The sequence below is a fragment of the Ciconia boyciana genome, chromosome 8 (genome assembly GCF_034638445.1).
Source record: "Ciconia boyciana chromosome 8, ASM3463844v1, whole genome shotgun sequence".
NCBI classification, from domain to species: Eukaryota; Metazoa; Chordata; class Aves; order Ciconiiformes; family Ciconiidae; genus Ciconia; species Ciconia boyciana.
In genome coordinates this window covers 4,329,120-4,343,963 of record NC_132941.1, presented here as the reverse complement: position 1 = coordinate 4,343,963, position 14,844 = coordinate 4,329,120, and the positions used below count along the sequence as shown (strand labels likewise).

General features: G+C 47.0%; 1 protein-coding gene across 3 annotated transcripts in view; it reads right to left on the bottom strand.

Annotated features, from left to right (window-relative positions):
- Nucleotides 1–13,749, bottom strand: part of ADAMTS17 (ADAM metallopeptidase with thrombospondin type 1 motif 17) — a 201,402-nt gene extending 187,653 nt beyond the window's left edge. For all 3 annotated transcript variants that reach the window (XM_072870584.1, XM_072870586.1, XM_072870587.1), the window contains exons 1-3: nucleotides 13,605–13,749; nucleotides 12,517–12,878; nucleotides 2,173–2,338 (exon numbers count right to left, since the gene is read on the bottom strand). In XM_072870584.1, coding sequence (XP_072726685.1) covers nucleotides 2,173–2,338; nucleotides 12,517–12,878; nucleotides 13,605–13,674 — 598 coding nt within the window. In that variant the 5' untranslated portion in view covers nucleotides 13,675–13,749. The remainder of the gene's footprint in view (nucleotides 1–2,172; nucleotides 2,339–12,516; nucleotides 12,879–13,604) is intronic.
- Between the last annotated feature and the right edge of the window lie 1,095 nt (nucleotides 13,750–14,844).

Here is a 14,844-nt window from a genome sequence, read left to right as displayed (position 1 = left end):
CACACTGAAACCTAAAGAAGAGATTTCGCAGAGTTCATAAAAATACCCTCTATGTAACCCACCCAGACAGATTTCCAGAACAGATAAAATTCAATTGCTCCAAAGAAGCCAAAAACTAGACCAGTTTATACTAGCTGACAATCTGACTGTTTGGCTTTAAAAATGTCAGAAGACAGGATATGATCAGTTAATAGAGTTAGACATTTTCTCTTGAAAAATGATAGGAAATAATAATATCAACAGCTGTTTTATTATTAACACCAAACAAAGGAAAAAAACCAAAATTAAAAGGGTGTGAGACAGCTGCATTTTTTCAGGGTTTCAGCTGCTAAGCAGTAGAGCACCAGCAAGGTTTGCAGCAGCGCACAGGCACACACTCTTTAAGTGCAAAAATATAGCAAAGTTACTGACCTTCTGTGGTGCCTTGACTGGAGGAAGGTGAAAGACAGGAGAAAAATATTGACAGGAGGACTGTCACCAAAGAACTGGATCTCCTTACTACTAGTCTCCCATTCCAATGGGGACTCTAGGGTTTAAAATCAGATCCACAATTGTAACTTTTAATTTAAAAAACAACTTTAACATTGTCATGCTGGGTCACAACTGAAGACTGACAATTTGGAACATGCCAACAGCACCTCACATACCCATGAAGACCCACAGGATTTAAGCCCAGGATCCTAACACTCGCAAGGTGTGCCAGCATGACACTGGAAACTGAATCCAGAGCATTAGAGAATGTCTACTATTTAACTGCCAGACACACAATTAAAATCTAAATCACTGCCATTTCTCAGGAAGCTGGTTCACCTCCCAACTCTTGTTATGCTACAGAAACACCATTGAAACAATATACCTCATATTGCTAAACTTTTAAGCAGAAAAGCACTAGAATTGCTTGAGAGGTTGTTGTTTGTTCCAGAATAGCTTCACACACAGGAGACACATCGGCATTTCAGCTGCTACTGTATCCACAGCCTGGGTAACAGGGTGGCAGAAAAAAATCGCTCAAGCACTCCACCACCTAACTCACTCAGGTTTCCTGCTGTTACAGCTGTAGCTCCTTCAATATCTAATCTAACTAGATTAAAGTTAGCCTAGGGATATCTATATGAGTTGATATCACATTTTGGACTCTCAGACCTCAAACCTGGGTTCACAGATCTCCAAGGAAAGCTAAAGACCTTAAAAGTTTCTTTGCTATCTCTGTGAGCTCATTCCTTCTAACATAAGGCAAGGGGCAGGGGGGAGAAGTTTAATTTATCTCACAAAACCTTAAAGCAAACAATTTAAAAGTTGCCACTCAAAGAAACAAAACGTCCTATAGCATGAGAGCTAGAGCTTAAGTTTGATGAGTGAAACACCAGACAGAAAAAGCAAAATCAAGTTCCTAGTTAAAAAAATTACCTCGCTTGACTACATCTGGAAGTTTCAAATGCACCTAAGCAAATATAAAAGCAATTAAAAAAAAAAACAAACCCACAAAAAAAACCCAAAAACGAAGTCTGCCCAGTTGACCACGTACCCTGATATACTCTATTATGGAGAGCGTACTCTGCTAGACAGAAGAAAAACTATGACATGCAAGAAGCTGAAAAAGAAAGTAGATTGCTTTACAAAAGAAACTCTACATCTCTTCCCCTCTCCACATATCTTCTCATCCTGTTATGAGCTGGATCCCTGGAGCTGAACTCCACAAATGATAATTCTAATTAAATTATATGAAAGTATCTGAAGTGACACTTTCCGTATTCCGAAATGCAAGGATCACCATTCTATCCGTGCCTACTTGGCACAACTCTAGTGGAAAAGTGAGATGAAAGAGCACCCGTCACCACTGACTTCGGTTTCAAAATTTGGGCTTTTGCTAAAACATTGTGAATACCTTCCTGAGCAGCAGCCACATTGCATGGTTAAAAGAGAAGTTTACTCTGACCCATGACTTATCTTCTCACAAATTGAATGTTACAGCATATGTCCTAACAATTTTTATATTTGTTATGTGGCTCCTTCTGCCTGAAGTAGCAGAAGGATCCATTAATGTATGCCATTTTTCACTAACTCCAGCTGCCTGAACGCTTGAATTGCAAAATACAGACATATCTGGCAGAACAACAGTTAAAAATATAATTGCATACTCATGGCTGTTCTCTTGAGCCACTTCAAGCTCACCTGCTACAACCTTGCAGTGCTCATCAGGAATGTGCGACTTCATGGGATGGCTTGATTTTGTGGATCGTCTACGCCTGATGAAGTGTTCTTTTCCACTAAATGAGGTCTCTGATGTATTCACTGGTTGTATTAGCATGTGCTCTGATCCAATTTGGATATAGCCAACCTGTCCACAAAAGAGAACAAAAAAACCCATCAGACAGTTTGGTATCCTAACCTCTTCTATCAACCCAGTCTGAACCTAGACCATTTCACTGCAATCATTATTTACAGCGTGAGGAAATGAAAAGTTATTATGATCATGTTCAGTCTGCACAATACAGACTAAAGAACTTCATCTGCTTGTCATATTTACATTTTATATCACTGAGCACTATTTAGAAGCATTGTTGTGCAAGACACTGTACATGTACGAAAAAAGGTGGGGGGTTCTTGTCAACACCTTTCCTTTCCCTTCTTCCTCTCCCTCCAGCTAAAGCACCACTCTAGCTGGAAGCATAAATATGTATGTTTTATGAGATGCTTAGCTCACATGAGGACAAATAAATCCTATTAACAAAAATTCTTTCACGGTCACCTTTCTAATTGCCAGCTGGAATTGCATTGTTATTAAATGGCATTTACTAACTCAGCAGAGCAAAGAGGTGAGATTGCCTGCAAACAGGAGACCGCCTAGGTTTGTCACTCTTGCAGACAATACCAAGTGAATTGAAGTGATGTCGAAAGTATGACTTGCCGAACTACCCACTTTTTTTTGTATGGGGACCAAATACCTCTTCTTGACTACAACAGGAGGCACGTAGTAAGCACTGCTCTCCCTGCAAGCCATGGGTTGGGTTTCAGGGGTCAAGCCAGGAATGGGCTGTTGTACCTTCCCAGTTACAAGCTTTTCCACCATCTCTGACATAAGTAACACAAGGATGGCAAAGACCCTAATTAACAGTAGACTCCACAGGCTACAGGTCAGAGCACTAAACCCCTGCCTTTCTTGCACCAAGTCCAGACCTTACACCAGAGCTAGAAAGAACATCTTTGGAAGGCAGCTTCTGCCCCAGGAGAGCCCTCCTTTGCTTGCAACCTAGTTTTTAAGGTTCTTTTATGCCTTTTCCACTCCTTTTCTGGCACGAAAGGAAGAGAGTGAAAACAAAGATATCACCTTAAAACTTAACAAAGCTCCCAGGTTTAGCAATCAACTCTGAGGTTATAACACATTGGAGAAAGTGAATATGTACAATGAGGGTTTCTTACTTACTTTTCATTGTACTAAGCCAATTATTACTTGTATTGCAATTAAAAGTCTCGAAATACAGCTCTTTGCCATATACCCCCCTTGGGAGAACTCTCTAGGTCTGATCCAACTTCTGCTAGCAACAGAAGGCCTCATCTGGCCTGCCAGGATGCATCAGATTGTGCCTGTGGTACACCTTATAGGTACAGGAGCTTACAAAGGGGTCCTTCTAGGTTGCATACCTATAACACCCATCCTATACATATAAAGAGAGACCAGACTTTTTTGCACACACACACACACACACACACACACCCCCCCCGCTTCTGTGCCAGCCAGGCAACCATCCAAATAAATGCTCTGCATGTACATGCAAATACTATATATTCAACAGCTGACTGTACTAATATGATTTATAATATACATTACATACATACTGTATATTGTACATTTCCACACCTCCCTGCCAAATTCAGTCCTCACGTACACCCAGGAAATCCCTTTGGCCTAGTATTTCCAGCAAAAGGAATTTCTGCTAACAGAAATGAGAGCTCTCCTCTTTTGACAGCTGTACGAACCGAACAGCATTCAGGGGAAACCAGGATCTCTCAGAAAGGGTCACTAATTTCAAAAGTGCACTTGGGAAAAAAAAAAAAAATCTGTGTCTCTGTTTGCCAAGGCTGCAAAGCATGGTGTTAACAATTAGTCCCCTGTCTCAAAAGAGACAAGAGACACCTCTTTTGAGGTCTTTCAAAAGAGACCTTGCCCTTGGGGCAAGGTCACTGATTAAGTATAAAATGCCTTGACACCTCCCAGAAGGGCTCCCATTTACAAAGAAAAATTGACATTATTTCTTGGCCCTACAGAATGCATACCAGTTTACAAGAACCACTCTGCCCTGGAGTTTCCAAAAGGGCTGCCTCTTCATTTAAATTAAAAGTTGGGCTTTGTCAGAATTGTTTCAGAGACAGCAAAAGCTCTAGTGACTTATTCTTCCAGCCTCCTTTATGATGCTCTCCACTACTTCCCCTCCTTGTTCCAATCTTCCAGCTGGGAGGTAGCCCCAGCCCCCTTTTTTAATATAGGTTTTAATTATTTAGAAGAAGGGTTGTAAATCTGGTGCCATGGTACTAGAAGCCACACCAGAGCTCCTGAAACACTGCCAACCATTTTTGTTGGTGCCAAAAATATGTAAGAAGTCAGTTTCATCACCACCCGACATTATCCCAACTTTCTGGCATCAAGTGTGAAAATAATTTAAACCATTGGAAAGGACTTATGTTTCACATTTGCTTTGGAATTGTGAAACCTATGGAGGGAAAGAGCCATGCGTCTTCACCCTGGAATAGGTTAAGAAGCAATTTCAAGTTTAATCTGACAAGCCAAGTAGAGTTTCAATCAGGAAGGATTTGCAGGACCGGGCCTGTAAAGTACTCCTAGGGAGTTAAAATTTTCCCCAAACTTGCCAGTTGAGTTCTAAAGAGTCCTCAAACCTGTTGGCCCAGATGAGATGTTTTGGACCTGGTAACTTTAACACTCTGGTCATTATTTTGCTTTTTCTGTAAGAAATGCATTCCTCGTGTTGCCTCCCTCAAATCCTCCAACTACCAGATACTATACTGAGCTAATCTCAGCATGAGATATCAGTCATCAGCACTAGACAAATACTCTATGCTCTTCTTCTCTAGTCTGTGTGATGTTCAGGGACAGCAGAAAGCTGGATTTTGAAGAAGTAAAAGACAAGACTGTCTTTTAAATACAGTTTAAATAACTGTCAGAGCTATTTTTCCCACATCTCTGGAAATCATTCCAATTAAATAAAATGCTTTGGATCTATCAGTTCCTGTTTGCCTGGGGAGATGCAGATCAAAAGCTGGGATACTCCCTCTCCATCCTTCTTTCACTGTGAGAGCCCCTACAAACAGGACCTGCCAGACCCCAGCATTGCTTAATGTCTGGGAAAGCAGCTGCTGCCCTGCCCCACCATCCCAGAGCACCTGAGGCACAGGAGGCATCAGGAGCCCAGAAATTCAGAGGGGCATAGAAGTTCATTGTCATCTGCATTATTAATCTAACCTGGATTTTACAGTTAGTACCCAGGACCATATAGCTGACAGAATCATGCAGCTCAGCTAACAGGAAAGGCTGGAACGATTTCAGCCTGGAAAGGGCAGGCAACCAAACTGACAAGTTGATTAAAATAAAGAATCCACACTTCCCACTACAGCCCCACTCACCACTGTGCTTAACAGGGGCTATATCTTTCATATTAAGGATATTTCATATCCTTAATTTAAAAGTCAGCTCAACATTGCTCACTAGCAAAAAAGACCCTGTTCTCCAAACCACCAAAATATTCTCAACATGCTCTTATCCAGAGTTTTATATATACATTGGCCAGTCAAGCAATCTGCTCACTCTCTAATCTACTCTTGTACTACCAGTAGTTCACTCTTCCTCTACACATTATCTTCCTTGCCACTGGAGCTTTTCTCAGGCTAAATGACAGCAGGGAAAGGAGGAAGGTCCTCACACCGTATGACTGAAATTACAACAGTAACAACGGGACTGGTAGTGCTGGCACTCAAATAGCATTTGTAATCACATCATCCTGCTTCGCTGCCTTCACTGTTCTCTGTCCCCTGGTAGTACTGGTGGAGCTACAACAGCTCGAGGGCTAACTCGGGACAGGAATCCAAATCTTCAATGTTCTCTGCACGTGGTTGTGGACCTTCCCACACGTTAATACTCTCCAACAGTTACACTGTTTTTCCAGCCCTTTTTATTTTCACAACGTCTTTGAACAAGATCTGTGAAATGCTGAATCTTTAACAGATTTTTCTTTTGCTCCTAAGTGTTCATTAGTTACATACATACGAGCACGTTGAAAAGAGAACAGTTTTAAGCATCTGACAAATTCCAACCCCTTCTCAATTTCTCAACTGTTACACTGTAAATCTTAGTTTAACCATTTCCTCAAAGTTAAAAGGAAGTTAATATTTAAAGTGAAGAACAAAAAACAACACAAATACAGTTTAATAAAATTCACATGGCTTTTAGTCCTGTCCTTATTAACTATCTTAAAGCTGAAGCGTGGTTATTATTTACAAGTGCAACTCAAGCAAATTTAAAACAAGAGCTTTAAATTAGGTCCTGCTCCAGTGTCATTTCAGGTTTACACTCAGCTATGAGAGCAGATCATACCCAAGAGTATCTAACTGCACCTCTGTTCCAGCCTGCCCCAGCCTCCGAGTCTGCTAAACAAGGAAACCACAACTTGTTCTCCCTTTTGTCCACTGTGGAAGGGGAAAGAAAATCCCAGCACAAAGAAACCCAGCATGGTAATTTTAAGAGGTTTAACTTTTCAGCTGATGGACCAGCTATGGATAAATGCCAGACAGCTCCTCTCCCACACAAGAGAATCCAGCAGAGCTGAAGGTTTCCTCAGGGGAAATCATATCATCTTATAATCCTAGCATGCCTGCACTGCCCTGCTTCCCATAACAGCAGCAGCTTTTGCAGTCACCTGAAGGGCAGCACTGCCCTGTTGTGCACAGAAAACACTCACTACCACTGGACAGGGACTGAGCTCACAGAGTTCAGGCATCTGCTCTAAACCAGGCATCACGTCCCTCTACAGTCAATGAAGAAAGGCAAACACCTCCAAATGGACAATTGACCAATCTAAAGTACCTAAGAAACAGGACAAACCATCAGGGGAAGTGCTCTTTGGAACTGCCCATCTTTCTTGCTCTCTCTCCGCTTTATAACCAGAGTCAGGCTTAAAACCAACAAACTGTGGCCTCTTCTGTATTCTTCTTCCTCTTTTTCACAAGAATAGAGATGATCTACCATTTCACTAGGAGTACCTTGAGTTATCGCTTGTTCCTTGGAGCCTGCAGTCCAACGGACTCAGTTCTCTGTGCCCTGACTGGCCTTCCATATTGGATCTAAAACCACACTGAGACACCCAGTTCCTGCGTAGGCACTTACACCCACCTGGAAATCAGTGGGAGTTCAGAGACCCTAGAAAAAGCTATGCATCCAAACAGTGTTTGTATCTGGTCCCACAACATCGTTGATGAACAGCAATGTGGGCAGTACCAGGAGCAGAATTTCCCAGGTACTGCAGCTAACTGGAAAATACATTTCTGGCATTTAACCTTGTTTAGTACCCAAATGCACAGTCATGACTTTATAATAATCAGTATTTTCCCTTATCACCTCTACCAGACTTACAGCATCTCTGCCCAACCTTCCTGAAAAAAGGAAACACCTGGCTGACACAAAGTTCAGAGAGATGCTCTGTCATCCCTCCTTGCCCATACTTCCCAAAGCTTGTCTGCATCTACACCCTCATAAAATTTGTGGATGGTACCAAACTGGAAGTGCAGGGGACACACCAGAAAGAGGAGCCACCATTCAGAAGTACTTTAACAGGCTGGAAGATCTGTCCACCAGGAGTTGCAAGAGGTTTAACAAAGGTAAATGTACATGAAGCTTGGAAGAAAAGAAGCCCTTTTCTTCTCTGTGTTGATTGTACAAGACAATACTGCAAAATGTTTAAGGTTTCCCAACGTCCAGCACGTATTTCTTAGGGTGTAGCTTCAATTACTCTATTCCATCCTATAACGAGAAAATCACTGTTCTCATTCCATGAGCCCTTGTAATGCACATCATCCACTAATCCAGTCTGCACAAGGAGTCTCACTAAACTCAAAGGAGATGAAAATGTGGTGTGAAAAAGTTAAATGAACGACCCTGAACAGGAAGGAGCCACAACTTCTCTTATTTCACTTGAGAAGTCCACTTAAACTAGAGACAGGCCAAAGAGCAGTCCTGAACCCAAAGTCAGAGATTCCAGATTTCAAAATGAAAAAGAGAAGTTACTTAGAGTTAAACCTCTGCCTCCAAATGCATCCCAGTGGTTTTCAGCTTTCAGGTAAGGTTCCTGAACAGACAAGAGTTTTCAAGTTCATTTCTAAGTCAAAACCTAATGCTCATTTTAACACAAACCTGTGACACTCTCAAAACTGTAACTGTTTCAAAAATTTAGGTACAAGAAATATGAAAAGCCTACACCAGTTTTAAGGTACTGACATTGCAGTCCAACAGGCTGGATAGCAGTCCAGCACTTCAGCATGTAAAAGTGACTCTAGTATGAAAAAAAAAGTAAAAAAATTAATACATCAAATGAAGTCTTTGGGAATCCCACATTTTGCAGATAGCTTGAGGCAGCATTCTGCAATGTACAACTGGGGAAGAAGTCTCCCCAAAGGGCACAGGACCCTGCCTTTCTTCCTTATCTTGGGTCCACAGGACTGTTAAGCCCTGCTAGGACTCAGAGAAAGCATCGTTCCAATCACAGCACAAATATATGGTGCTGAAAGGGCCTCGTCTACTGTGCTCTTCAGACTTCAACTGAAAAAGCTCTACAGAATGTAACACTGCTCTGCCAAACTTCGCTAGAGAAGGGTAAGGGCAGCACACAGAGAGCAACAGTGAAAACGTAACTGTGAAATTGCACCTGAAAGTAATGGATGAGTAGTTCTCAGATGTGTCGGGAAAACTGGAATTTCCTTGCTGGAGGGAGACCTAACATGTAATTTAGGAATTGATCTCAGACTTAGAAGCAGAGACCTTAGTCCACTACACAACTCAACTCAAGGTAACACACACTGTGCCCTTACAAAGATGGAACTTTCCAAAAGAGAGGTAATTTCCTGTACTGCCTACTGTTTTCTAGTGTTGGTCAGACGAGTTGCAGAACTTTGCTCCTGCCTGTGTCTCCCCAGAACAGGACAGTTCAGTCCTGTGGTGTGGTCAGAATCCAAGTGTTTACACAACTGCATTCCCCAGACGGGATACAGTCCTGCCAAGTTGAAGGCAGTAGAGCTTTTCAGGAACATAGTACCTCCTGTCTACGCTACAATTCCCAGGTTGTCAAGAGGGACAGGACGGTTGGAGTATCCTCACAGATGGTACTTTAACTGTGCAAATGAGACCTTATGCACATCAGTCCTAAACGTGCTATGGCCTGACGTAGCTACAAGAGTGTGGCCACCCTTCTCGATGCAATTGCAAGCTGTAGCAGGAAACAACAGACCACATACTGGTTAACGGCAGCATCTGCAAGCAGAATTTAAAAAACAAAACGCAACCTTTAGATGCTACACTGGGAATCTGATATAATTACCAGGAAGCAATTGCTCGGTCTGGTTGTCGCTCAGTTTTCATTGCCACTGTGTCAGGGATTTTGTTTTAATTAGAACTCCACTTGCCCTGATCATTTTATATGTGTGATCACTTTTTGTGTGATTTACAGCATGGTTGAGGAATACGATTACAACAAAGTCTGAGCCAGCTGGAGACCAGGGTAGAGTATTATTACCTACTTCTTAGCAACCAGCTTTTCTGAATGAGATGTCCTGATCATCCAGTTCAAGTCCAACAAGCACTCCCACGCTGGAGTTTTCAGGAAATCTCCCACTGCAGTGCTAGCACTGCTCAGGAGACAAGTGCCAGGATAAACAGGCTGCAAGATTTCAACTACCACAGTCTTTCTTCTAGCCCAGCGTGCAGGCCTTGTCCATATCCCCACCTGTGAAGCTGTGCTGCTGATGAGGGCAAAGCCTTATTCTTTCTGCTGCAAACAGGGCTTAAAGAAGCAATTGGAAAATTCAAAACCCACTGTAGTGATGGTCTTGGTATTTTAAATTGCCGGACTAGGAGGCAAAAAATTTGGGCTCTCAAGTCACTCGACCTCGGTTCTGCTCATGGCAGATTCAAGACTTCCTAGATAATTTGAGGCAAACTCTTAATTCCTCTGATCTCTAGAAGCATCTTACCACTAAATTGCATAGCTTTCACTGCAGGTATGCTGATTTAGTGTGACCACTGCAAAAGACTGCGTAAACACTGAAAGCAGGCTAAAATCTGATATGTTTCATATTTAAGAATAGACTTACGAAGCCAAAACATCCATTTAGCTAGAATAAGAAGGTCTATCTACATGGTGATGTGGATCAATTTAGTGAAACAATTTCAAAAGTTAATGAGGCTCATCTTAAGTTTAGGTTCATCCTAAAGACACTTCAGTTTTCTGTTCTCTAGTTTTCAATTCACAAGGGTGTTATAAACCTTAACTCACTCATATGTAACATGCATCTGCTTTGACCCCTTTTCCCATTCCTGGTGTTTATCTGAATGAAGAGTAAATGAACAGATTCCTCTAATAGGAAAGGAGTATCCCAACATGCAGAAACACATCTCTCTCAACACATCTGCCCACACCATTCTCAGCACTCCCAGGACCAGATCCACAGGCAAAGGCGAGCAGAGCTTTACCAGCACTGCCTCTTACACATGTGGCAGTATTGGCTTTAGTCCCCAAGAGGTGCCACAAATGAGCAGCTTTGACGCCGATTACTTTTTGATCCCAAGTTCATCTAGCTCAGTTATGTCAATTTAGTTGTTGCTTAGAATTCATATGATACAAACAGATATTGCAATATTGCGGCTCATATTTGTAGAGTAATGAACAAAGACTAACTAGTCTTGTTTCTTTTCCAACTTTTCTACTGGGAATATCGCCAATCTTTTTCACTCCCCCTCCTCCATTCCCCGATCTCAGGCAGTTAATACTGTGCCTACAACTACATTCCTCTTTTTAAAAAGGTTCCTTCTCTGCCTGTTTGTGCTTTTCAGCTCTGCTGGAGTAGGTAGCTTTGGAAGCCCAGCACTTCGTGAACGGGATTAACAAAATGTGCCTAGTGACAAAAGCATAGAGTTGTTAGTCATTTAAAGCTTGAAGTAAAGATATCAGTTTTAAACTCTGAGAAAACCCTCGGTGGTATACAGCTCAATTTACAGTACCACTCAAATATGCAGCATCTCAGAGCCACTGGGGGTTTTTTATTGTTTGTTTGTTTTTTAAACCTGAGGCACAGCGCCCTCAAATGGTTCAGGAATGAAGGCCCAAGCCCCAAGTGCAGAGCACATGAAGTGCTTCTTACTACAAAGTTTAAGACAAAATCTCCATCAACAGGTCTGTACTGAGAAGTTAAGCACACATCCCAGGACTATGTACTGGGAGTCTATGCTTAACACTCCAGTGACTTTCTGAAGTACTTTCAAGTTATCAACAATAATTACAAACTAGCCATTGTCTTAAGCATCTAAGTCTTCACCGCTAAGAAACACAAAGGCTGTCCCACGCAAGATCACCTCTTCTTATCAGGACCCTCGGAGGAGATCCCAGGCCCTGTGGAGCCACCTGAAAATGCTCCAACCTCAGGTAGAGAAATCCTGACACCTGAGGTGGGAAAAGCATCCCCAAGCAGGATGGTTCCTCCAACCATGCTGGAGGTGTCCCTACACCACAGCTGCCACAAAACGCCCTCACACACCAGCACTGATAGCATGAGCCGGGTGGAAAGGGCCAGTTGAAGACCTGAGGAGCCCACTGTCCCAGGCTGTACTGCTGAGGAGGGAGCCAGGCAGGCAGGTGATCAAGTCCCCACAGTGGGACCCAGCCACCAGCCGAATGCCACGGGTATAGTGGCAAGAGGGTCCATCAGCCAGGATGCTCCTCTACAGCATCCTCGGGCCCCGTCGCCCATCCACAGCAGACGTGCTGTGGCTGAGGCCCACGGCCCGGAAAACCCACACGGGGGACAGCGGCGACGCTCGCCAGGGCGCGGGAGATGAGGGGACGGGCAGGACAGCGCGGGAGCGGGCAGGGAGGCGCCCCGCGCTGAGGTGAGGCGCGAGCACTGCCCAACGGCCGCTGCCCGCCTCCACGGGGCAGGGCGGCTGGGGGCAGCTCCCAGAGCGGGGAGCCGGGGCTGACGGGAAAGTCTTCACGGAGGACACCGGAGACGCTCGCCAGGGCCCGGGGAGGCGAGGGGACGGGCAGCACAGCGGGGAGCGGCGGGCAGGAGGTGCACCGCGCTGAGGTGAGGTGCGGGCACGGCCCAACGGCCGCTTCCCGCCTCCACCGGGCCGGGAGTGGGGCGGGGGGTCGGGCAGCTCCCGAGCCCGGGGCTCGCCGCAGCCCGGGGGGGCGGTCGGGGAGGCGGCCCGCGCTGAGGGGAGGCGGGTCGGGGTGGCAGTACCAGCCCGGCGCAGGTGCTGAGGGAGGCGAAGGAGTCGCTGCGGTTCAGCACGTGTCCCGTGTAGAAGCAGAGCCGCTCCTCCGGGGGCCGCCGGGGGCTGGGCGCCCGCCGCGCCTCCCCGCGCCGCTGCTCCACCACGAAGCCCCGGGCGAGGAAGCGCAGGTCGCGGCGGAGGTGCAGGTAGAGCTCGGCGCCGGCGGCGGGCAGGCGGAGCAGCAGGGCCTCCGCCGCCGCCCGCTGCCGCGGCAGCGCCCGCCGGCGCCGGGGGCCGCCGCGATCCCCTCGCACGGCGGGCGGCAGCAGGTGGATCTTCTCCAGCGCCACTCGCTCCGGGATCACCACTTCCAGCTCCGCTCCGCCAGCTGCAGGCGAGAAGGAGAGAGGCTCAGGCGCTCGCACCCCCGCGGGCCGGTGCCACGGCCCGACGGGGCGGCCGGGGGCTCTGTGCCCCGCCACCCCCCCACCCCCCCCCGCGGGGACGCCCCGTCCTGCCGGGGCTAGGACAGCCCTGCGCTCGGATTTCAGCGCAAATACTCATGCACTGGAAATTGTGAACAGGCTGCAGAGACAATGGAGCCAGCGGAGGCAAGGGATTTATTTCTCTCTCTCTCCCTCTATATATATATACACACACACATATATATTAGAGACAGAGTGCAGGGAAGAGAGGAATAAAGCAAATGCTAAAGCTACTTGTATCATTAAAAAAAATATATAGCTCAGACACAAGCATCGCATTTCACCAACCCCAATAAAAATCTGCAGGGAGAAGGGGAAAAGCAGAGCAAGCCGAAGCCGCAGCCAAGGACAGTCAGCAGCTTTCCACATGAAACGTTACAGCAGCAGCAGCGAGAGGACAGGAAAAGAAAATACAAAAGCCTGGAGCAATTCGTCCTGCAGACTGGGACCGCGGCCACGCAGGGGATCCGGTGCATGCCCTGCGGTCTGCGCCTGCATGCTGCCGCCCGGGGCCGGCGCCCACCGCCCGCCCCGCCGGACCCGCGGCACGGGGCTGCCCGCGGCGAGGGCTGTCAGCGCCGCCGGGGAAGGAGATGCCGGCGCGGCGAGCCAGGGGAGGGAAGCGCTACCTGTGCCGGCGTCCAGTCCCCAAAGCAGCAGGCAGGGAAACACGAGAGGCAGGAGGCAGCCGTCAAACATTTTATGGCAGCGGCGGGGCCCAGCGCGGAGCGGAGGCGGCGGCGGCGGCGGGAGCCCGGGCCGGAGTGAGCCCTCCCCGCCCTCGGAAAAAGTAATCAGCGCCGCCGACAGCCCCGGCGTGGTGGGCGCCCGGCCACGCCCCTCCCCGCGGCCCCGCGCGCTCATTGGCGCGGGCGCCCAACGGGCCACGCCCCGCGCTCCCCCATTGGCTGCGAGCTGAACGCGCTGGGCGGAGGGCTGGGCTGCCCGAGGAGGGGTGCACGTGGGTGGGGGCAGCCGGCAGGGGGCGCCCTCTCCTGCCCCGCGGCCGGGCAGGCGCGCAGACCCCAGCCAGAGCCGGGCCCCCCCCGTGCCCTGCGGCGGGCATTTCTGCAGCCGGTTCTCCGAGGCCTGCGGCTGGTTTGGTGCCCATGAAGCCGTTGGAAATAGCCTAGTGAGAGGCATGGGAGGTCTGGCAAAAAGCAGCCGACTGGTGGTCTCCTCCGTCGTGTTTTCTGCATATCCTTTTCTTCATTACTAAAGGAATTTAGGCACTGCTACAGACGCTCGCTTGAAAAATTCACCCATTCCTTCATTTCCTGCAGCCTTTTCCACCGCCATCTGAAGTATTGATCCCCGGACTCAGCAGCCCAAGAAAAAATGAGGTTGGCAATATATGAGCGTAGAAAGATTTTAGGCAATGATCTTACCTACTCCTGGAAGCACTCATCACATGGATGAAAACAAGAAACAAGTTCATAAAGCTCAGGAGATATAAAAATTGATTTTTACAGTGGTGGACAAGAGGGGGACGCTAATTTAAATCAGGGAGGACAGGTTGTTCAAGCTAGTTAAGAGGGCCGTTTGAGAGAGGAAGAAGAGGAGGAAGCTACCTGCCAACTCCCTTCCCTTGCCACTCCATGTGTGGGGGGACACTCGCATCCTCATCCGGGTGCAACCAGTTCCCATTTTCACTGAGATCCTGCAGCCACAAAAGCTCCTTCCTACCTGATGGCTAGGCCATGTCCTGCGTGTCCTCAGCTGCCCAGGGGTCAGGAGAAGTCAGCTTGGTCCAGGGGCTGTTGAAAGCAGTAGGGTGCTTTCCAAGAGTAGAAAGATTTCCGCTGCATTCAGCGGGCTTTGGATCGGATCCTGTGCTCCTGGCATGGCTGAGTCGTGGAAAGCAGTAAA